Raw genomic sequence first — 24,521 nt, forward strand, 5'->3', positions numbered from 1 at the left:
TCAAGTCTTGTATATCGCATTTTGAACGTATGTCACCTTAATGGAAGCATAACTAAGAACACTGCCAAAGATAATGCCAATGACTTCACAAGTCATTAGCCTCATATTTATTCTTAAATCATATGTTTATTAAAGCGTGAGGAATTCTGCCAATGGAGCATGAGAAAATCCAAACCCCCCCTCACTCATTTCATGAAGTTTTTAATACATTGGAACAGGCATGTTAAGGCACTAATATCAAGAAAATGATGCTTTGATAGCATTCTTGAAAGAGTTGATTGGCATTGAAGAATTCTCTCACCCTAATGTCAGATTTTCTTTTCAATAACTTTTTTCGAAAACATCTCAAGGCTCACCACTAGACTGAACAACCTGTTATGGTGAATGTTTTTCCCAGTGATGCTGGCATTGCATAGATTTTGGTGCTGCATTTTGAGCTGCCTTTGAAAAGAGGTTCCACCTTTTGACTGAGATGTACTGTACATCCACACTCAACAATAATGCACTCCACAAAACATGTACTGCAGACAAACAACGCTGTGAGCTGGGAAGGTCTTCCCCTTTTTGAGGAGCAGTAATTCAGAAGGTGAGTTTGCTTTGAAAAATGTGTTGTCTTGAGGGCTATTAGTCCCGTCACATTTTGGCTCTGCTTGACATATAAATATGTGACTAATCATTATATTTGCAATAAATTTGCTAGTTTCTCTTCTTAATTATGCATTGTGATTAAACTGATTGCGATAATCACATCGCTGCAGATTCCTCCAGGAAGGTCGGTGGGGCACCACAGAGAAGTACATTTGCTATCAAACCATTCATTATCCAATTTATCATTAAAATAGAAGAATCCAAAAGGCACATTTCTCTTAATCTCTCTTGATCATGCTTGTGAGAGTCTGCGGGTGCTGGTTAGCATTTCAATTTTATTTCGGGGAAAGAGGGGAATTTCAATGTAATGTTGTTAGCGAGCTCATTATCTAATTTGTTCTAACAGATATTTGAATCATTTCTCAGCGCTGTTCTAACAGTTCCCTCCATCCAGCACTGGCTTCAGAGAACTTCCGTGAGAGCGGGGGTGATCTCAGTTGCTTTCATCCCTGTCAGTTGCACTACCAAACTACTGCTGGGAGAGCGCCCCACTGGGAATTTCAGAGGCCCATTTAGGCATCTTGATGGGGAGGCAGGTTGGCAGGTAGGCAAGATGGTTGGGTGGCGGTGGGGGTATTTAGGAGCGCTGGAAACTCTCTTTGTAACTGGGTTAGCTCTGCTCTGGAGCTGATCATATACTGGGTTGGGTTGGGTTGGGTTAGCTCTGCTCTAGAGCTGATCATATACTGGGTTAGCTCTGCTCTGGAGCTGATCATATACTGGGTTAGCTCTGCTCTGGAGCTGATCATATACTGGGTTATTAGCTCCGCTCTGGAGCTGATCATATACTGGGTTATTAGCTCTGCTCTGGAGCTGATCATATACTGGGTTAGCTCTGCTCTAGAGCTGATCATATACTGGGTTAGTGCTGCTCTGGAGCTGATCATATACTGGGTTAGCTCTGCTCTGGAGCTGATCATATACTGGGTTAGTGCTGCTCTGGAGCTGATCATATACTGGGTTAGCTCTGCTCTGGAGCTGATCATATACTGGGTTAGCTCTGCTCTGGAGCTGATTATATACTGGGTTAGCTCTCTCTGGAGCTGATTATACTGGGTTAGCGCTGCTCTGGAGCTGATCATATACTGGGTTAGCTCTGCTCTGGAGCTGATCATATACTGGATTAGCTCTGCTCTGGAGCTGATCATATACTGGGTTAGCTCTGCTCTGGAGCTGATCATATACTGGGTTAGCTCTCTCTGGAGCTGATTATACTGGGTTAGCTCTGCTCTGGAGCTGATCATATACTGGGTTAGCTCTGCTCTGGAGCTGATCATATACTGGGTTAGCTCTGCTCTGGAGCTGATCATATACTGGGTTAGCTCTGCTCTGGAGCTGATTATACTGGGTTAGCTCTGCTCTGGAGCTGATCATATACTGGATTAGCTCTGCTCTGAAGCTGATCATATACTGGGTTAGCTCTGCTCTGGAGCTGATGATATATATACTGGATTAATCAATGTGGACTACTTTAACAAGTTTTGTCTTTAAACTTTTTGGGTGGCTTTTACAAATGTAAATTTACAAATTTACGTAACATTTTCATCCCCTAATGCCAAGTTCAGACTAGTCGCTCCCAACCCTTTGCGACCATTTTTTGGACTTAATGACTGAGTTTGAACCAGTTATGTAGAATGGCCCATATATGTTATGTGAGTGTGTGTGTTTAGAAATAAAGCCATGAGCAGCCCTGGGAGAGACTGTGTTTGTGGACTCGTCGGGGATTCTCCTGGTGAAATATCTTGTACTGTGTGATCCCCGGTCGCAGTTCAGTCATATAGTGTGAAAACCAAAACGACTTCAAGACTCCCGATTACAAGACAGCAAGTTGTGTTGTGTGAAAGGAACAGCGACGGACGACTGGAAACCGTCGGGTAGTCTGTCCGTGCAATAATCCCCCCTGCCCAGCGACACAGCAGCTAAAAGCCAGTGATATGCACTGATATGCAGTGTAAAACACACTTGGTGGTGATTTTGTTGTACAACATGCACTGTAGTTGCAGGGTAGTATAATGTACTTAATGTCTGGGACGAGCGCTGCCTCAACAACTAAGCTACAAACCATACATGTGAAAAGGCCCATGAGCACACAAACACATAGCTGAGCACAGACAGGACGCATGCAGAGCAATAAAGGCTCATGGGAAATAAAACATGGCATCATCCCAGCGCTAAGCTGTCACGGTGACAATTAGGGCAAATGACACAGACGAAAACAACAGATTGCTGTAGCGAAGATGCCACTATCCATGGCAACGGTGCCATCGGTCCCCATGGTGACTGACAGGCAGGTCAGAGCAAGGTCTTGTGTTGCCACAGAAACAGCAGTGGCACATTACTATGGCAACAGGATGCCATAGTAACAATAACATTGTGCCATAGTGCCTAAGACACGCCTTTTCCTGGTTCCGCATGGGACCTAGGAAGGACATTTTTTCCATTGACGTTTTGTAAAATCCTTAACAAAGGGTTTTACTCGGACAAACCAAGTGATTCAGGTACGAGATGAATCATGAGACCATAGAACATTTGGCTCAGAACAAAACTTTCTTTTTTTACGGGAGGGGGACGGGGGGATGTGGAAATTCACTTCCTAGTTCCCATGTGGAACCCGGAAGAGGGGGCGACTTAGGCACTTTACAGTGATGCCAGGGAGGGCTATGTGTGTGTGTGTGTGTGTGTGTGTGTGTGTGTGTGTGTGTTTAACCTGCTGGGAGTAGCGCTGCTGGGTCTGGATCTGGTAGTGTTCCTCGGTCGTCATGCGGGTGATGTTGCCGGCGGTTGCCCGCGGCAACGTCTCCACTTCCTGGATGGCTTCCATAGAAATGCTTTGGGGAAGCACCTGGAAGAGTGACGTCACGTACATGATGACACTCTTCTTGTCTGGGTGAGGCACCGCCACATCTACACAGCAGAGAGATAGAGAGCGAATTAGGCAAGTGTGTTCTATACGTGTGTGTGTGTGTGTGTGTGTGTGTGTGTGTGTGTGTGTGTGTGTGTGTGTGTGTGTGTGTGTGTGTGTGTGTGTGTGTGTGTGAGAGAGAGAGAGAGAGAGAGTGACAGTACAATATGATTCTTTTACATGTACTGTATTATACCTTTGAGCAGTGGTTCCTTTAACTTTTTCATAACATACATTTTTATAAAAAAAAACATTTACTACGATTTAAGATTTTCTGATATGGTTGTGGTTCAATATGACTTGGTGCAGAAACCTATATTATAAGTGAGGTGAAGCCTATGAGGAAAATAGTCCTTCACTGCATGCAAATTCTCATTATCTAGCAAGTGGAAAAAAAGTGAAATGAATCTATTGCTAATTTTTTCTGGTGACTCGGTGAAATTCCCTGAAGGGCCCCTGGGTATGATGCCCTGGACCCATCATCTTAGAGGCAGCAGGATGACACAGTGAGTTCCCAGACTGTCTTTCAATTTGGAAGAAGAGGGTCCAAATGTGTTGTTCTTCCAGCCAGCCTCTGTACCCCCGATCTCACGGGTGAACAAAGTTTGAGCAGAGTTTTGCTAACAGGTGGAGTTAGATATCAGAAGCGCTGCCATTTAGGGAAGGACAGCCGGAGCCCGCGGCCCAGCCGGGCAGCCCGGGGCAGAGCTAATAGAGACGGATCACCACAGGGCCGAGGCTCAGCACATAATGAACACCATAAGAGACAGAGAGAGAGGGCAGAGAGAGAGAGAGAGAGAGAGAGCACAGAGAGAGGGTACAGAGAGAGAGAGAGAGAGAGCACAGAGAGAGAGGGCACAGAGAGAGGGCAGAGAGAGAGAGCACAGAGAGAGAGAGGGCTCAGAGAGAGAGAGGGCACACAGAGAGAGAGGGCACAGAGAGAGAGGGCACAGAGAGAGGGCACAGAGAGAGAGAGAGAAAGAGAGAGAGAAAGAGAGAGAGAGAGAGAGAGAGAGAGAGAGAGAGAGCACAGAGAGAGAGAGAGCCATAGAGAGAGAGAGGGCACAGAGAGAGAGCCACAGAGATAGGGCATAGAGAGAGAGAGCCATAGAGTGCGTTTACATGCAAACAATAAACGGATAACTGAGAATAATCAGTTTATGGCAATAATCTGATTTCTGCGTTTACATGCACTTTAATAATCCGACAATAGGAAAAACCCGGGTTTACATGATTCAGTCAATTAGTCGGATTTCTCTCCAGAAGGCAGCGGTAATTCCGCAATAAAACAACAAAAGAAGTTGCAAAATGCAAAATCACATTTTCATTAGGCTACTTCTTTGTCCAGCTCCGAGATGGTTTAGGTGAAAACAACAAAAGAAGTTGCAAAATGCAAAATCACATTTTCATTAGGCTACTTCTTTGTCCAGCTCCGAGATGGTTTAGGTGAAAATTACTAGGGAGGCGTCGCTTTGGAAGTGTGAATCTGTCATATATTTCCAACTTTACCAAGCATAGAGCACAGAGACAGGCAGGTGACTGAAGCACGTCAAATAACATAAACGATACAGATCTTGACCCAACTGAATTTAAATAGCTGTCAGAAAACGGAGAGAATTAAGGTCTTTAGTGGCGGATAACTTGTGTTTTGAACAGCTGAGTAGGCTACGTTTTGTTCGTATAAATCTTTTTAATCCGTCATCTGAAAAAAATCGTCACACACAGATCACGGTTGCACACTGAGTCCAATGCGTTTTATTAATGCGTCGTTCTATTCGCAATTTGAGACAAATATTCGTCATCTCCTGTATCCACATTACAACATAGCAGTGCAGCAATGGGGAGGCAGCAGGTCGGGAAACGCCTGTTGCAGGAGCTCCGTGCTGCTCACCTTCATCTCATCAAGCCGGCTGTGGTGCGCCATGGCCGGGGAGAAGAAGGGGCCAGTGAGTGAGTGAGCAGCGCGCGTCTCCAGCTGCCTCTCTCTCCCGCAATGTGTACATGTGCAGATGTATAAACCCGAAAGAAAGCTGGTTATGGTGTATACATGCAGAGAGAAGACCGATTATTGGCCAGAAACCTAGGTGTGTTTATCGGTTTTCTCTTAACCCGTTTATGACTATAAACGGATAAAGCTTATCGGTGTATGCTGTTTACATGACCACTTGAATAATCAGGTAACTCCAGAAATCCGCTAAGAAACAGTTTATTGTGTGCATGTAAACGCACTCATAATAGAAAGAGAGAGGGCACAGAGAGAGACACACAGAGAGAGAGAGGGCACAGAGAGAGAGAGAGCCACAGAGAGAGAGAGAGCAAAGAGAGACAGGGCACAGAGAGAGAGAGCCACAGAGAGAGAGAGAGCACAGAGAGACAGGGCACAGAGAGAGAGAGCCACAGAGAGAGAGAGAGCACACAGAGAGACAGAGCACAGAGAGAGAGAGAGCACACAGAGAGACAGGGCACAGAGAGAGAGAGAGCAAAGAGAGAGAGAGAGCAAAGAGAGAGAGAGAGCAAAGAGAGACAGGGCACAGAGAGAGAGAGAGAGCAAAGAGAGACAGAGCACAGAGAGAGAGAGCAAAGAGAGAGAGAGAGAGAGCACACAGAGAGACAGAGCACAGAGAGAGAGAGCCACAGAGAGAGAGAGAGCACACAGAGAGACAGAGCACAGAGAGAGAGAGAGCACACAGAGAGACAGGGCACAGAGAGAGAGAGAGGGCACAGAGACAGGGCACAGAGAGAGAGAGAGCAAAGAGAGAGAGAGAGAGAGAGCAAAGAGAGACAGGGCACAGAGAGAGAGAGAGCAAAGAGAGAGAGAGAGAGAGCAAAGAGAGACAGAGCACAGAGAGAGAGAGAGAGCAAAGAGAGACAGGGCACAGAGAGAGAGAGAGCACAGAGAGACAGGGCACAGAGAGAGAGAGAGCAAAGAGAGACAGGGCACAGAGAGAGAGAGAGGGCACAGAGACAGGGCACAGAGAGAGAGAGAGAGAGCAAAGAGAGACAGAGCACAGAGAGAGAGAGCAAAGAGAGACAGGGCACAGAGAGAGAGAGCACACAGAGAGACAGGGCACAGAGAGAGAGAGAGCACAGAGAGAGAGAGAGCACAGAGAGACAGGGCACAGAGAGAGAGAGAGGGCACAGAGACAGGGCACAGAGAGAGAGAGAGCACACAGAGAGACAGGGCACAGAGAGAGAGAGAGCAAAGAGAGACAGGGCACAGAGAGAGAGAGAGCACACAGAGAGACAGGGCACAGAGAGAGAGAGAGCAAAGAGAGACAGGGCACAGAGAGAGAGAGAGCCACACAGAGAGAGAGCAAAGAGAGACAGGGCACAGAGAGAGGCCATACAGTGAGCCAAAGACACCGAAGGACAGAGGCAGAGAAACTGGGAGCTAATGAACTGCGGGTTGTGGCTATGTTAACAGAGCCATGTGTAGAATGGCTAGCAGCTCAGACGACGACAGAAATAATGAGCAGCAGATAGGAGGGCAGAGACGAGAGGCACAGTGAGAAAAATAGAGCCAGAGACTAAAAGTGACAGACATGAGAGTGTGCACATACTGTAAGCGCTTGAGAATGTGTGTGTGTGTGTGTGTGTGTGTGTGTGTGTGTGTGTGTGTGTGTGTGTGAATGTCTGAGAGCATGTGTACATAGATACTGCATGTGTGCATGTGCATGTCAGAGTAAATCTGTGTGTGTGTGTGTGTGTGTGTGTGTGTGTGTGTGTGTGTGTTTGTGTGTGTGTGCGTGCGTGTGCGTGAGTGTGTGTGGGGGGGTGAGATAAAGATACTTTTTTTTTGGAATAGTACTTATTTGTCAGCATCACAGAGTAGAGCATTAGTGTTTGTCTGAGGAAGACAGCTCCATAAACAATGCCATCTGCAAGTGTGTGTGTTTGTGTGTATGTACTGTATGTGTGTGCACACACACACGTGTGTCCAGTCTCTTTCCCTCTCTCCCTCTCTCTATCCCATGATGTCCATTTTAATCATTTCACCACAGCGCAGCTACGTGTATGTGTGTATGTGTGCCTGCGTGTGTGTGTGTGTGTGTGTGTACGTGCGTGCGTGCGTGCGTTGGTCTATGTGAGATAGAGAGACCATGTCTGCTGTGTGTGTACATACTTTGAGGTACGCTTAAGTCTCTGGGCCCTACAGTATCATTGCAAAAGCGGTAATTTTGCATTTGCACTTGTTTTGCGCTCGTTTAACTCCGCACACAACACATCATATCTCTCTGTCCTCGGCAGCTCTCACTGTTTCACAGAATTTTAATTGAGTCCACTCTTGGATGTTATCTTTTCTTTTGTCTCCCCCGTTTCCTGCCTCTTTGTACAGTGCCTTGCAGGACGGTCTTTGCAGGCCTGACGATCTGCAATATTATTGCCAATCAAATGTCCCTGTTTCCCTGTTGCAAACACGTTTCTATTTTCCAGTCAACAAAAGAACCCGAATTGCATCAAATCACATATGTTTTTAACAGGTATATGATGTGATGGTGTTGTTGTGAGATAGGCCTATCCAAATTACGCATGGGGAGAATTACAGCATATTGCATGCCTTGCGCAAACTGTATTAAAGGGACTGCGAGATGGGAATCCGATTGATTTGATCGATGCAACGCCCAGGCATTGCCAGGCCACACCTGTGAATAATTCTGGTGGTTAAGACCGCCCAAATCCCATTTGCGCCGTGCGCAGATTACTTCAATTTGGCTCCAATTTGCGCCTGCGCCCGGTGTTATGCAGAGTTCTGCATCCCCGTACAGGTAAACAACACATATCAGAAATGATGTGATCACTTTTCCACAAAGCTTCCATTACAATTTCTCAGATGAGTGCTCCTAAACCTGCACCGCTTACTTCAACACCTGGGTGTGATTTATATTAGCAGTGTCTGAGTGTGACTGTGACTGTGTGTGTGTGTGTGTGTGTGTGTGTGTGTGTGTGTGTGTGTGTGTGTGTGTGTGTGTGTGTGTGTGTGTGCACGTGCATGCATTCGTGCACACACAGCACTGATTACATCCGTCTCTGTAAACACACACTGTGGAAACATCATTGTGGTAGATGAAAATTATTATGCAGAAGATGTTTGTGTTTGACAGTGATATATATATATTTTTTATATATATTTTATTTTCATTTTTTTTTTTACATTACATGAACAAGACAGATGAACAGGCTCAGACACAAGACAAGAAAAAAACAATAACACCATACATACATTTTCGGCATTGAACATTACAACTTGATGCTACCAGCGGTCTAAGGTTTCTATGTGCTTGTAAGAGACATTGTGCATGGAATCCCAAGCAAGGGGTCGATAGGAAACCAACCGGGCGAGTCACCCGCCGCCCCTAACATCAGTCATTCTTAACCACATCAAAATAGGCCAAAAACGGGTAGTGAAATGTTATTTTTGTACGAGACGGCAAACTCTTTTCTTTTTCTTCAAGCCTTTTCCAAGTTGTTGCAACTTCAGTTAGGTTATGCAGAACATGCAGAACTTTAGAATAATAGATTGGTAGCCAGAAGCAGGGCATCCCATCCAATTTACCACAGTTTGGTAAGATAGTCGAGGAAAATGTGAAAAATGTCCCCTGCTACAAAACTGCTACATTATATATCATCTCAGCGTGGGCAGCAGACTGCCCGCTTTGATTGGAGGGGAAAGGAATGAGCAAAAGACTTTGATTGGAGGGGAAAGGAATGAGCAAAATACTTTGATTGGAGGGGAAAGGAGTGAGCAAAAGACTTTGATTGGAGGGGAAAGGAGTGAGCAAAAGACTTTGATTGGAGGGGAAAGGAATGAGCAAAAGACTTTGATTGGAGGGGAAAGGAGTGAGCAAAAGACTTTGATTGGAGGGGAAAGGAGTGAGCAAAAGACTTTGATTGGAGGGGAAAGGAGTGAGCAAAAGACTTTGATTGGAGGGGAAAGGAATGAGCAAAAGACTTTGATTGGAGGGGAAAGGAATGAGCAAAATACTTTGATTGGAGGGTAAAGGAGTGAGCAAAATACTTTGATTGGAGGGGCAAGGAGTGAGCAAAAGACTTTGATTGGAGGGGAAAGGAATGAGCAAAAGACTTTGATGGGAGGGGAAAGGAGTGAGCAAAAGACTTTGATTGGAGGGGAAAGGAGTAAGCAAAATACTTTGATTGGAGGGTAAAGGAGTGAGCAAAATACTTTGATTGGAGGGGAAAGGAGTGAGCAAAAGACTTTGATTGGAGGGTAAAGGAGTGAGCAAAAGACTTTGATTGGAGGGGAAAGGAGTGAGCAAAAGACTTTGATTGGAGGGGAAAGGAATGAACAAAATACTTTGATTGGAGGGTAAAGGAGTGAGCAAAATACTTTGATTGGAGGGGAAAGGAGTGAGCAAAAGACTTTGATTGGAGGGGAAAGGAGTGAGCAAAAGACTTTGATTGGAGGGGAAAGGAATGAACAAAATACTTTGATTGGAGGGGAAAGGAGTGAGCAAAATACTTTGATTGGAGGGGAAAGGAGTGAGCAAAAGACTTTGATTGGAGGGGAAAGGAGTGAGCAAAAGACTTTGATTGGAGGGGAAAGGAATGAACAAAATACTTTGATTGGAGGGGAAAGGAGTGAGCAAAATACTTTGATTGGAGGGGAAAGGAGTGAGCAAAAGACTTTGATTGGAGGGGAAAGGAGTGAGCAAAAGACTTTGATTGGAGGGGAAAGTAGTGAGCAAAAGACTTTGATTGGAGGGGAAAGGAATGAACAAAATACTTTGATTGGAGGGTAAAGGAGTGAGCAAAATACTTTGATTGGAGGGGAAAGGAGTGAGCAAAAGACTTTGATTGGAGGGGAAAGGAGTGAGCAAAAGACTTTGATTGGAGGGGAAAGGAATGAACAAAATACTTTGATTGGAGGGGAAAGGAGTGAGCAAAAGTTAAAGGAGAAGAGAAAGAGAGAAAAGAAAGAGAAGTGACAAAAAGAACAGTCCACTTGCCGGAATAAAATGTCACCCATATATGTTTCTGGAATCCACGTAAATGATGAACATTTCTGAACCAAAATACGTTGCTAATATATATTAACGTTATACACGTCATTAGACTCTATGACATGCATAACATTAATATTCACATTTAATGACCATCTCATGTTAATTGGACGAGAGAGAGTCTCAAATGAGGCACGTCGTCTTTCTACTTTCAGTTTTTTAACCTGAACCCGAACCCCAACCATAACCCTAACCTTATCCAAGTTGCTTTGTTGCCTAAACACAACCAAGATGTTTTACTTGCCTAAACACAACCAAAGTTGCTTTATTTGCCTAAACATCACAAAGTTGTTTTATTTGTGTTTAACGTTGGAAAGACAGCAAGGTTTTCAAATTAGCCAGCGTTTTATTTCAAATTTACATTGAGATTGTAGACGTAAAATGCGTATAATTTTTAGCAACGTATTTTGCCAATGTTTAGTTTCAAATGAATGTTGATATTGATATTGGATTCCAGAAACATACCGTACAATCATTGTATGTCTGCAAAAAAACAGGGAGAACAGAAGAGTCACAGAGAGAGAGAGAGAGGGAGAGAGAGAGAGAGAGAGAGAGAGAGAGAGAAATAAAGCCCTAATGAACTGACGATGGTGGAGATGTTAACAGGGTGATAGATAGAACATAATTAATGAACAGCACAGAGAGAGATAGAAATTACATTGAGAGAGAGAGAAAGATAGACAAGATTATTATAGATATTGATAATTAAGTCCTGTTGCAAAGTACGTGTATTCCAACTAAATAATGTGAGTTAATAGAGATTTCGGGAATTATGCAGGTTTTGGAGCTGGGTCACACCATGACTGCTGCCATTATGGAGGTCACCTGGAGAATTATCATCATGGCATAAATAGCACATAGCAAGGCTGGAAAGAGAGAGATACTGTACCTGTAAATGGTGGGCTGGTGCTGTAGGTCAATTCAGTAAAATAGTGAATAAAATGTAATGGTCTGAAAAGGTGGATTTGTTTCTAAATTTAGACCACTATCTTCACCATCTCTATCATATCCCTTTTAGCCCCAGTCTCGACTACAAATTGTAGATTGAGAAGACGTGCGACTTGCGTTAATGCCCTGTCAAAACCAGCACAGAGATTAACTTTCCAATTATCTTTCTAATCTGTCCAACTACTTTTGTAGACGGCCGGGCTGTACGTTTAGAAATGAAACAAGCTTTTTCTCAGCAACTCCTCCACTATTTGGATAGTTCTGCTAATGTCCTGAGTCAGTTTAGATATGAATAACAATCTACATGTCAAATTTCATATGAATACATATCAGGCCGGCTCCAGAATGAAGTGACTGAGGGGGGCAGTTAAAAATTGTGAAGGGGCAATTTGAAAATGGCCATGCCAGTTATTCCCTCGCCAAAATTTAGCCTTTGGAGCAACTTTGGAGCATTATTGCACCCTTTCCAACAAGCTAAGCCAATGGATGCCTTATATTAGGTCTGCTAGTTTCATATGATCCCAGAATCTTCACTCTAGCTTTAAAAATGAGCCCACTACAGCCTCTGAAACACAGCAATGTTGCCTCCCGGCACCGGGCCTGATACACGCCCATTTAAATGTCCAAATAGTTTAGGAAAGTGACTTTGATGGGAGAAAGCCGGGACATGCTTGGGCAACATTCGACAATCGATTGCTAATGCCTTAAAGCCTTTACATGGTTGTGTGTCAAAGCCCTCGCCGAATGTGCCAAGGGGTGCGTCGCGGCTGGCGAGCCTGTCAGCGCAGCTGGCGTGCAGCTCCTCGAAAATGTGACTCGATGCAGCTGACGCGAACAGCGCAAGTATAAAATCATTTAGATGGGGAGATAACAGGAGAGAGTGGAAGCTATTAAGTATATGCACTACATTCTCTCCTTGGGCTAACTTCTAGTCATTGAAATCCTAGTGAAATCACACAATTTACTCATTTTGCTGGGGATTCCCCTGTGACCCCTCGTCAAGCTGACGTTCGAGTAGCTATATGAGACTAGCTGCCGCCGGCAAGGTTCCAAGTCGAGGCTGATGCACAAGTATGTTTTCCACTTGAAATGCATTACTCACGTTAGCATGACGCCAGGTGACAGAGTCAAGGCCAGGCTAGCACGATGCTAAATGACCAGCGATAGCGTCCTTTTTCTGACTCTGGTAAAGACAACTCTAAAGTGAATGATTAAAACCATACGTCGCTAGAAAGATAATAAGTTATACTTGACTTTTACACCATTAAACTGGTTGTAAACATTAGTGTCCGACTTAAGACAAGAGCAACAAAAGTGACAGGACACAGTTCAGCTAAATGGCCGTTTGCTGATATTTGGAAACTGACATTTATGATTACAGCGTTGGTAATACTTCTTCTTATGAACAGTTCAGTCATTAAAGTTATTTAACTGATAAGAGAGAGAGACAGACAAAGAGAAGACGAGAGACTGTAGGAGACATTTTTATGAAGTCTCTGGGTATACCAAAGTCCCAGTGCCTCTCGGGTTGACACCCAGCATTAAAGCAGATGTTCACATCATAGTGGACGTGCTAGTTAGGAGGCCTAAACATCAAACGACCGTCCAAATTCCCAAATCCTTACAGAGCCTCTATGTCGTTGAGATACCAGCCACAAAAAATCCAAACAAATACGCCTTCAAATCCTTTAGTAGCGAAAAAGTTCAAAAGCAGAGAGCGGGGGTTGATACAGTTTTGAGCGCCGATACACAGCATAATAATGATATGGTTTCACCCCACTTGCACCCACCGGCAATTGTTTATTGCGAGATCAATGGCAATTCGTATGCATGATGTGTCTCTTCAAGGCTTTTAAGTGAGCTCCAAGGGATTATAAAGCTCTCTATCATGCTGGTACAGAGCCAAAACATGCCACTCCCAATGAGGGAGATTTGAAAGGGAACACCACTCAATTCATGATTTCACATCACCAGGGTTCTGTCAAAAGTAAAAACTCCAAAGTTTCTTTTTGACCTCATTCATGTCCATGTAGTTTCATTCATGTCCATGTAGTTTCATTCATGTCCATGTAGTTTCATTCATGTCCATGTAGTTTCATTCATTCATGTAGTTTTGGAGCTTTTGTTGACATATAGTGGCAGCGATCTTCACTTTGTACTCCCACAGGCACGGTGGCGCAGTGGTAACGCTGCCACCTCACAGCTAGAAGGTATTCGGTTCGATTCCCAGCCTGGGATGCTGTGGGGCTGAGGGCAGGCATCAGTGCCTGTGGTGCCCAGGTGGGTTATCTCATGAAAGGGCCTTTCTGTGTGGAGTTGTCATGTTCTCCCTGTGCTCCCCTGGGGTTTCCTCACCATATGAACCCCCCATTAAAAACATGCAAGAAGATCGCTACCTGACCAGTGGTGACCACAGACGATGGTCCCCGGGCACTGTTATCTTATGCTCAGTTAAGTTTCTGTTTTTATCTTTGTTTAACCTGCCAAGGATCTTGGCTGGCAACCGATTGACCCAGATTCAAGATTGCTGCATCTGTATTGGTGGCAAGGTTTTGATGAGTGATGCTTTCAATAATATGAGTGAAAACAAAATGAACATTATGGAGATGCAAGCTTTATGCAGAACAGTGGCAATGAGTGTTTTTGTTGCTTTTTGTAGAATTGGAAGTTTCACAATAACAGGATTGACTGATCTATGTAGTCATCTATGTATCTGCTGGATGTATCTATCTACCCAAACTGTTCTTCCATTTGAGCAAAATTATTTTTTGATCATCAGTCACCCCCCCCCACCCCCCAAGATTTCCCCCCGTTTTCTCCACAATTTTACTTCGCCAATTCTCCCTGCTGTCCCGGCCGTTTGCTCCACCTCCTCTGATCTGGGGAGAGTTGTAGACTAGCACATGCTTCCTCCAATACAGGTGCAGTCGCCAGCCGCTTCTTTCCACCTGACAACAAGGAGTTTCACCGGCAGGATGTAGTGAGTGGGAGGATTACGCCCCCAGTTCCCCTGTCCCCTGACCAACCAGAGGAAGCACTAGCCAGGACTGCGACCAGGACACAGAGCCTGGGGGGGCTCGAACCTCTCTATTATCCTTGGTGCCTGGTGGTAGTTGTAGGACTGCTGTTCTATGGGGAGTATATTGGAGCTAGGGCATTCACGACTAGTGAATTTTACTAGTCGACTAGTCGTCCCTAAAGGTAGTCGACTAGTCGACTAACCGTTTTTAATTTATTTAAATAATTTTTTTTTTTTTTTTTTTTTTTTAATCTTTAAGAAAGAACATGAGGTATTTACACGACATACAATACATGGACTATCATATCCCATATCCCCCACAAAGAACATCAAAACACAACAAAACAAAACAAGAAAACTGCATAAGATACACAATAATCCAAGAACAAACAAGACTATTGGACAAACAACCAAACAAAAACAATGCATTCAGCTCCTATCCTGATAAGCCTAATGACACTGGGGTAAAAAGTTCTTAAAGTCAAACTCTGTATGTGGTTGCCATATTTTGGGGATGTCTAAGAATCTGCCTTTGCTCTTGTAGTAAATGTTATCCAACGTATGGTAGCTTGAGAGTTCATTCCACCAGTGAACTACAGCTGGGGGATTGGATGGTTTCCAATTTAAAGCTATGCATTTCCTAGCTGCCAACAGGGCAAGATCTATGTATTTACTTTGAATGCATTGTTTTTGTTTGGTTGTTTGTCCAATAGTCTTGTTTGTTCTTGGATTATTGTGTATCTTATGCAGTTTTCTTGTTTTGTTTTGTTGTGTTTTGATGTTCTTTGTGGGGGATATGGGATATGATAGTCCATGTATGTTCTTTCTTAAAGATAAAAAAAAAAAAATTTTTTTTTTTTTTTTTTTTTGCTAAAACGACTAGTCGACTACTAAGCACAGTGTCGACTAGTGGTTTTACTAGTCGACTAGTCGACTAGTCGACTAGTCGACTAGTCTGTGAATGCCCTAATTGGAGCCTGTGAAAATATAACAGTGGAGTGGTGGTGTGGCCGGGAAATGTGCATATGTGGAACGCCAGACCTCCATGGACCCTCCAATGAATATGAATGGAACTGCGTGCGCGTCCGGGTACACGTTCGCAGCTGTCAGCGGAGAGTACGTCCGGGCCTTTACTCATCCATGATCCACCCACCCAACTCTATCCATCCTTACCTCCATCTATCCATCTTTCTAGCTGTTTTTATGGGACTGTATCGCTGACAGTTCTTCAATAAAGTCAAGTGGAACATCTTGGCCTATGTTTGAAAGAATTCACCACATTTATCATGGAGACCGGCCCAGCAAAGACAGTGCTGCAATAAACTTTGATCCAGGTCAGCTTTATTCCTTCTACTCCTGTTTGACAGTTTTGATTAAGAGACTGTAAACTGGTCTTAGGTCAGCAAAAGCCCTGACAATGATAGATGCCATGGATGTCAATGTTTGTGTGTGTGTGTGTGTGTGTGTGTGTGTGTGTGTGTGTGTGTGTGTCTGTGTGTGTCTGTGTGTGTGCGTGTGTGTGTGTGTGTGTGTGTGTGTGTGTGTGTGTGTGTGTGTGTGTGTGTGTGTGTGTGTGTGTGTGTGTGTGTGTGCGTGCGTGCGTGCGTGCGTGCAGCGTGCATGCATGCTTACGTGGGTGCATGCCTGTGCGAGCGTGTGTGTGTGTGTGTGCCTGTTAGTATGTGCCTCTGTTGTATTCGGGAGAAAGAAGTGAGGACTTTTTGGGGAAGCCAAGATATTTTTGGCAACCTGTCTCTCTGTCTGTTTTTCGGACTGCCAGTGTGTCACTGTTCAATTCCAATCACCAAGGTGACCGCAGTTATCGTCATGGCAACACCCAATCAGGGGCACATCACTGACACATCCTATTCAATTTGGGTGTGTGATTGCGAGGCGTGAAATATGATGGGAGCCATAACTCACCCTGAATATTCATCTCCGCATTAGTGGCTGTGTGCGCATCTGTGTGGTGTGTGTGTGTGTGTGTGTGTGTGTGTGTGTGTGTGTGTGGGTGTGTGTGTGTGTGTGTGTGTGTGTGTGTGTGTGTGTGGGTGTGTGTGTGTGTGTGTGTGTGTGGGTGTGTGTGTGTGTGTGTGTGTGTGTGTGTGTGTGTGTGCATGTGTGTGTGTTACCCTCAGGGTCCAGCAGTCTCTCTATCCCCAGGTGTTGTTCTGCCTTACTAAAGGCGTGTTCCAGTCTGTCGATCGGCGACGTCTTCTTCTCCACTGAGCTCCAATCAAAAAGCTCAGGTCTGTGGAGAAACAAGTGGAATCAATGGGAAACAAGGTCTAAAACCTGTTTGTGAATGTATGGCCCCATCTATTTTTGACTGGCAGCAGGCCAGGCTGGAGTCAGAAGATGCAAAGGTCACTCACTCACCCACTCACTCACTCACTCACTCACTCCCTCACTCATGGACGTTTAGTGAAGGGGGCGGTGCCAGGGAATAGGGGGCATAGCTAGGGATAGGTAGGTCCAGAGTGATTTAAAGAGAGTGGCGCCAACAGAGGTCCAAAATGCTTGATAGTCACGTGACTCACGTATCTATAGTGTGTGTGGGGGAGTATATTCCAGGAAGTGAGGTTACAAACCAAATTTCAATCAGAAGGCCGCCATATTTGCATAACCTGATCAGCCCGTGACGTCAGTCAAGTTTAAGTATGACATCAGTTATGACGTCAGTTCATCCTAGTACAGCGAGGGTTCTACGTCACCTCCCTCTCTGGCGGATCATAGCAGCAGCTGGCATCACGGCTGTTCATCATCTCCTCTGAAGCTGTCGTTTCGCTATTCTATTCTCCCATTCTCCTATCGTTTGCTGCTTCGATCCTGTTGTTAAGTCGTCATTAATTCGTGGGTTCACTCAGCATTGACTTTCACTCTCAGCAGAGAATGGAAGATTCGGGCAGGAGGAAATAGAGCATTTCCTGGACGGAGACAAGGATTTTTGATGATGATAGCCTACTCTGTTCCTGCTTGGGGACGGTGGCATTCGTTCGTTTCTGAGGCTGAGATGCTCTCTACTCAGCCGGCAGACCCGGGGCGCAACGGCCCAGGCCGCATCTCAGATCATCACGAGGAGACTGAAGAAGGGCCCAGAGATAGGAGGCGCGTCACTGCGAAGGCCGAGGGAGGACCGAAAAGGAGGCGAGGCCCCCCAGAATTCCTTTCGAGTGCAAAGGAAGCAAGCCTCACACCGCCGATTAATTAATTGATTGATATCGGTGTAACAGCAACAATACCACCTAGCTGCTAGTCACGGCATACACGTGTTCAGTTGATAGTTTTTAATCATCCACTCCAAAGTCCGTTGTCAGGTTGGAAAAACACGAACAACTTTTATTCCACATCCACACGTGTCACAGGTTACATCCACTGTTCTTTCTCTTGCTGGATAATATCAAAACTAATCAAAAAGGACACGGTATAAAAACCGTGTGTCTCCACGGCTAGTCTCTGCCTCAACTGAACTGATTCCACTGTACAACAGCTTAGCTAAGGGTGCGGGTGCATTTCTCTTAAAGTGACAGTACACGATAGTCAAAATAAATGAAAAAGCCTATTCTAGACATACAATAAATAACTTGAAGTTAAATTTAAGGGAAAAAAGGGGAGGAGAAAGGAAGCAGAAGCAAGGAAGCGCAAAGTTGAAAAGGTGAAGCCCAGTTGGGGTCAAGTTGGGAGGCGCCAAGTTGGGGGCCAAGGAGGCCAAGTTGGGAAGCGGCGAGTTAAGACGTTAACGCACCTAGGTCAAAGGCCAGGCCGAGTTGGGAAGCGCCAGCCGCAAATTGCTAAAGGTTGAGGGCCAGAAAAGTATAGTCAAATTATTGGTGCCCGCAAGTCAAAAGCCAGGCTAAGCTGGGAAGCACCAGCTGCGAGTCGCAGTTGCAGGCCAGATCTTACTGTAAAATTATTCATCATTGCCTAGTCAAAGTGAAGCAAAGTAATGGACTGATCTCAATTAACCACTGGTAATTGGATCTTCCTTTTGGGGGAATTCTCTATCCTAGCCTATTCAGATGCCCTCCTCTCACCTCAAGAGGAGTGCCACCTGGCAAGGGAGTCATACGCCAAAGTAGTTGCCATGCTTGCATTTGCTAAATAAAGCCGCTTGTTAAATCTTACCGGCTGGCCTCTCATGATTGAAGTGAGGTTTCATACCAAATTTCAATCAGAAAGCCGCCATATTCACATAACCTGATCAGCCCGTGATGTCAGTCAAGTTTAAGTATGACATCAGTTATGAGGTCAGTTCATCCTAGTACATAGCGAGTGTTCTACGTCACCTCCCTCTCTGGCGGATCATAGCAGCAGCTGTCCTCTGAAGCTGTCGTTTCGCCCCACCCACCTCCCCAGTCCACCACCAATGCGTCTGGACTGAGAATCCCCCCCCACGGGGGGGGATTCTCTATCCTAGCCTATTCAGATGCCCTCCTCTCACCTCAAGAGGAGCGCCACCTGACAAGGGAGTCATACGTCAAAGTAGTTGCCATGCTTGCCATTTGCTAAATAAAGCCACTTGTTAAATCTTACTGACTGGCCTCTCATGATTGAAGTATGTTTGAATGCATAAAATAAAGCTGATACTATTCAATTTGATTTTTTAAACGTCTTAGCCTTTCAAAGTACATGACAAACATTCCATTCTGCTGCAACTCTACAGCACTGCTTAATCCAGAACCTTACTTCCAGGAGGTATTGTGAGGTAGAAAAAAAATCCATCGGAGTGAATGGAGATGATGCGACTCTTATATCTCTATGGCTCTGGGTAGGTCCTATGAGTCAGGGTACGAGGGGTGGGTAGGGGGAGTGGCTAGGGGGGTGTAGGTGGTGGAAGGGGCTGGGAGGGGGTCAAGGAAAGGGGCAAGGCTAGAGAAATGTGTCTGTTAAGTGATGAGAACAAAGACATCAAAATCATCCATGTGTCATAAGTAGATAATTTGCTCTGGTGCTACATACTACACAATACAACTTTAACAAACTACTGCTAAAGCTTACTTTGGATAACTAGCAATATCCTTTTAGTAATACAAAAATAATTAATGCTCTGTATATTATATGGCCTATAGATTCATTTTCTTAACAGCTGTAAATGGTCAATGGAATGGTAAAATCTATTTTGAGACTATTTTCATCTGAGCAATCATAGTCATCCAATGTGGAGTAATTTTACATTGTATAGTCCCTCATTGCCCCCACCTTCACTTTTTACCCAAACTTTGTACAGTAATTGAAAAACAGTATGATATTTTTGCATCATATTTTGTGTAAATGTTACAGTACTAATCTGTACTAGCTGCATGTAGCTGCATATCATAAGACTTTTGCTTTTTTTTTTTTTTTTTGCACTGTTTAGCTGTAGAGCTGCTACAAGTCAATTTCTCACATTGGAGATAATGCTAGTTGTCTTCTATCAGTCAACATACATGTACAGTACTGTAGCTAAGCTAGTGCTAGGATGAAGCAGCAGAGTGGATAATCCACTGGAGACACGTGGATGATGTTGGTGTGCTCTCATTACTTAACGGGTAAATTGACTACCGGGCCTACTCTCCCATTGTGAATTCCTGTAATGATATTGCTAACTGATGTTCATAAGAACAGACAGCCATGATTGAATTCATAATTACATGATTCCGGGCATAAGACCTAAACGCTGATGGGCGTCCATAGATCCAGCTGTACATTACATCACCTCTGCAAAGACGTTTCTCCCCCAAATAGATTTGTACCACATAACACGGTTTAGACTCTACAGAATTTAGCTGCAGCTGCACTTACAGTATCCTTTACAGGTGAAATAAAAATAAGTGGACCAGAGTGACAGCATGCATTTCTGAAACTATACATGTACAAGGGGTAATAACTGATAGTGAATGAGCACAAAGTAAAAGCGTCACAATCAGAAAGATAAAGAATTAAGGGGTTTTCCTGCACTATTACCATCCCTAATTCTCCTTTACCTCCACCAAGGCAGGCATCACACTGCTGACTCAAATATGCAGATATATTTCTTTGGTATTTATCTGAATTAATTATGATTTTGGAGCGTGAAGGTTCATCTCACAAGCTTTGGGAGTATCCATCTTCAAGTGCAACTCGTGGAGAGGATGTGTGAAAGTGACCAAAACTGGTCCAATAAATTCCCCCTCACAGGCTCTTTCCTTCCCCTTCTGTCACTTAGTGGGCACTTTCTGTCTCATCTCATCTAATGTATGACTCCACTTCTCTCCCACTAGCCCTCCATCTCACTGTCTCGCACACGCACACATGAATGCACGTGCGCGCATGCACGCGCGCACACACACACACACACAGACATGCGCGCGCTCGTGCGCACACGCACACACACACACACACACACAGGCATGCGCGCACTCATGCGCACTCGTGCGCACACGCACACACACACGCACACACACACACACACACACACACACACACATACTCTAGCTGTCCTACCTGTGGCTGTGGATGAGGGCGTTGAAGGCCAATCCATCATTCCAGCTGCTGGAGAAGTTAACCACGTTGACCTGTAGACAGGAACAATGGATATTCATTTAATTGTTATTTAATTATTAAACCCAACCTGTCAATAAAGCAGCCAGGAATGATTGTGGAAGTAGCACTTTGGGTCCTAAGGGAAAAAGTCAATGGGCTTTTAGACTGTGGATTTCGGTTAAATGCATGAAATAAGGTCTGTGGTTAACAGTGTTGGGCAAGTTACATTCAAAATGTAATATACTACATATTACTAGTTACTTTTCTTGTCTGTTTACTGTAACTCATTACTTATTACACTGCTTTTGCATTACTTAATTATTACACCAAAATAACTGCAGTAGCAGAATGACATTTCTGCCCCGGAACATCCCAAAAAATAATTTAACCCGTCTAGAAGTCAGTGTAAACTGTCCAAAATTCTAAATGTTATCCTTTTCCTTTGTTATTGTCATCTATAGTGGTTCTATAGTGACATTGGTAATAAGTTATATTACTGAGTTACTGCTAAAAGTAATATATTACATGTAATACCATGTACCAGCAAGATAATCTTCACAAACGTGTCATAACGTGTCAAAGGTCATAAATAAAAGTGGTCGTCGTTTGTGAAGATTATCTTTCATTATTATTATATTTCATGCATTTAATCGAAATCCCCATTCTAAAACCCCATAGAGACACTGCGTAACGCGTCATCATTCAGAAACCACGCCCAAGACGGGGGAAAACGGAAACCCCCCCCTCCAATCCTGGCGTTCTCCTATGTCACGTGCATGGTTGCGTGTTGCACAAAAAGATCGTATATACGGAAGATGAACACTCCAACTTACTTCCTTTACAGCTAAATCCACATTTTCTTCTAGCCAATTCTCAATGGCTTCCTTGTTTTGCTCGGGAGTACAACAAAACGCAGCCCACCACACAACAGCTTTTAGCTATGTTTAATTCAAGGAAAATAACGCTGGTGAATGGGAGTGAACGGACCGATTTCCCCCGTGATGGGCGTGGCCTATTTCATGCAGTGTCTCTATAGCCTTTCCCCCTAAGAACCAACATGGCGGCAATTTCTGGTTAAGCCTACACAAATACGTCATCCCTGCGGTATCCTATGCAGTTCAACACCCCCCCCCCCACATTGAAGCACCGTCGCCCCACTAGTACCTTTGCTTTTCATAGGTATTGATTGGACTGAAGAAATCGTTTCACTCTCAGATTGACTGTCTTTTTGATACGAGGAATGATGGCATGCAGTGGATGAAATTGACTGTCATCTTTTATTCTCATTTTAAGCCTGTAAAAGGTTTGAAATGTTCGTAATGTTCTGCATTTTGGAGGGTCATTCTCAATCTTCAAGTCAAACTTTTTACAAAGATTTGTGGGCATAACAAAACATGTAGGAGCTCAAGTCAATTCTTTAAGTAAATGTGAATCAAACGTATTACACCCAACTTTGAAACCTAAAAAAATAAAAAATACAATAAACAAACAAACAAACAAACAAACAGATACACATTTGCCTCATTAAAGACCACACTAACAAGGCATTTTTGGATGAAAGCAAGTAAATAAAATGCCATATGTTATCCATAAAATGGCATATGCTGTGTCTGGCTCTGTCTGTCTGGCTGTCTGTCTGGCTCTTAGTATACTGGCTTAGAATCTGCGGCACAGTGAATGAAATAAACAAAACAAAAACTCAGACAGAGAAAATGTTGTAGATTTTCCTTGGAAAGGAAACGTCAACAGAAGTCAAACTAATTATGCGATAATTCATTAAAACTACCCTTTTCAGGAACACTTTATTTGGATAGTCAGCCTACAGAGAGTCCACAGAGTATTTGTAACATTTCAACAGCTTATTAGTTGACATTAGTTGACATTCAACAATTCAACTGTTTGGTTTTGTCTGTAGATGTTTTAACAGCTTATTAGTTGAGATTCAACAAATAGATTCTGTTTGCTTCCCATTCTACACACCTGCACCTAGTGTAGGTATGTTCATGAATTGTCACATATAGTATACTCTATAGATAATGAGCTGAACATCTGTTAAACGGTTGAATTGTTGAATCTCAACTAATTAGCTGTTGGAATATTACAAATACTCTGTAGATTCTCTGTAGGCGGACTATCCTTGTTCTATCTTATTTCATTTCCCCCCCTCTTGTCCGCTTCCAGAGGGAGGTCAAGATATAAAATATATAATAATAGAATCAAATTGTGGGGTTATAACATTTTAAGTAGACTGTATAAGTTAGGACTATGGGAAAGAGTATATAACTATGTTAATACAACACATGTTTGGGTTTACTTAAAGTGTAACTAACCCCCAAACACTTTTTTTCAGCTTTTAACCAATGGCTTTTGGGGTGGTGTGTGAAGGATTCTGCTCAAAATCTCCACATTTGAGATCAATCTGTTACAATTGTACAAATTGTATCATTTTCAGGTAGCAAACTCCCCCCTTTCCCACTCATGTGATTTTTTTTCCCATGTGATCATTATTGTAGTTCACGCCAGAGCCATAATAGGAAAGTTGCAAAATCTCCATTCACTCCAATGGACCTGTTTTTAGCACAAGCCCTTTAACTGCGCATGGCATCGTGGGTAATTGGCTACTGTGGCTAATGTTAGTGGCTAGTTAGTTATGTTACATGGCAGTAAAACGCCACTGAATGACCAAATTGATATAACTTTTAACCATTTCGAGTAACACTGTTTCCATACGGACCACCAGCGTTGGTTAGTTGTTTATAACGTGGCTATATTTATAACATACCGGTACTCTATCTCTGATATACTCTGATACAACGTTTTTCCTCTATGCGTCAAGTGTCATGGCACCGTTTCCAGTTTATTTTTCCGTTCTGAACCCATCAATGGTTGAACACAGCCAAAGATCTAGTGAGACAAGAGGAGATGCTCTTCTTCTTTTCTTCTTTTTTTAATCAAGCAGCATGCCGTTTTGTCACATATCTGGGGGGTAAGTCCCCCTTTAAAGATGTCACTTTAAAGCAGCGATTGTTAACTTTAAGATGTTGATTTTTTTTTTCTCTACTAATTCTAAGGATCCAGTAGATCCTCCCTGGAGAAATCAAGGTAAAAAAGCTCACAGACCTGAGGATATTGGCGCGTGTTCTGACGAACCCAACTCAGCAGAATCTTCTCACTGTTGGTCTGCTGTAGGCCCGCCATCACATCCTTCATCACATCCTTTACCTGCACACACACAATGATACACACATGCACACACACACGTGCACGCACACGCACACACACACACACACACACACACACACACACAGACACACACACACAATGTTACGACAATTGGTCTAAGAAATGGACACATGAAAATACATTGAAATGCCAAGGACTCCTCATGACAAAACGACAGTATATGTTGATTTCCTAAGACTCTCAAAACGACATATGGGACACAGTTAATTTGAAAGATGTCACGTCGGTTAATTTGAAGAAA

The 24,521-nt window shown here is 43.8% G+C and overlaps 1 protein-coding gene across 1 annotated transcript in view; it reads right to left on the reverse strand.

Annotated features, from left to right (window-relative positions):
* The window catches only part of dmd (dystrophin), a gene marked incomplete at its 5' end in the record, with an annotated part of 540,780 nt that overhangs the window by 310,867 nt on the left and 205,392 nt on the right, over positions 1-24,521 (reverse strand). The window contains 4 exons of the mRNA XM_083633507.1: positions 3,356-3,552; positions 16,669-16,787; positions 20,999-21,069; positions 24,158-24,259. Coding sequence (XP_083489633.1) covers positions 3,356-3,552; positions 16,669-16,787; positions 20,999-21,069; positions 24,158-24,259 — 489 coding nt within the window. The remainder of the gene's footprint in view (positions 1-3,355; positions 3,553-16,668; positions 16,788-20,998; positions 21,070-24,157; positions 24,260-24,521) is intronic.

Source organism: Poromitra crassiceps (genome assembly GCF_964638095.1).
Source record: "Poromitra crassiceps genome assembly, chromosome: 3".
NCBI lineage: Eukaryota > Metazoa > Chordata > Actinopteri > Beryciformes > Melamphaidae > Poromitra > Poromitra crassiceps.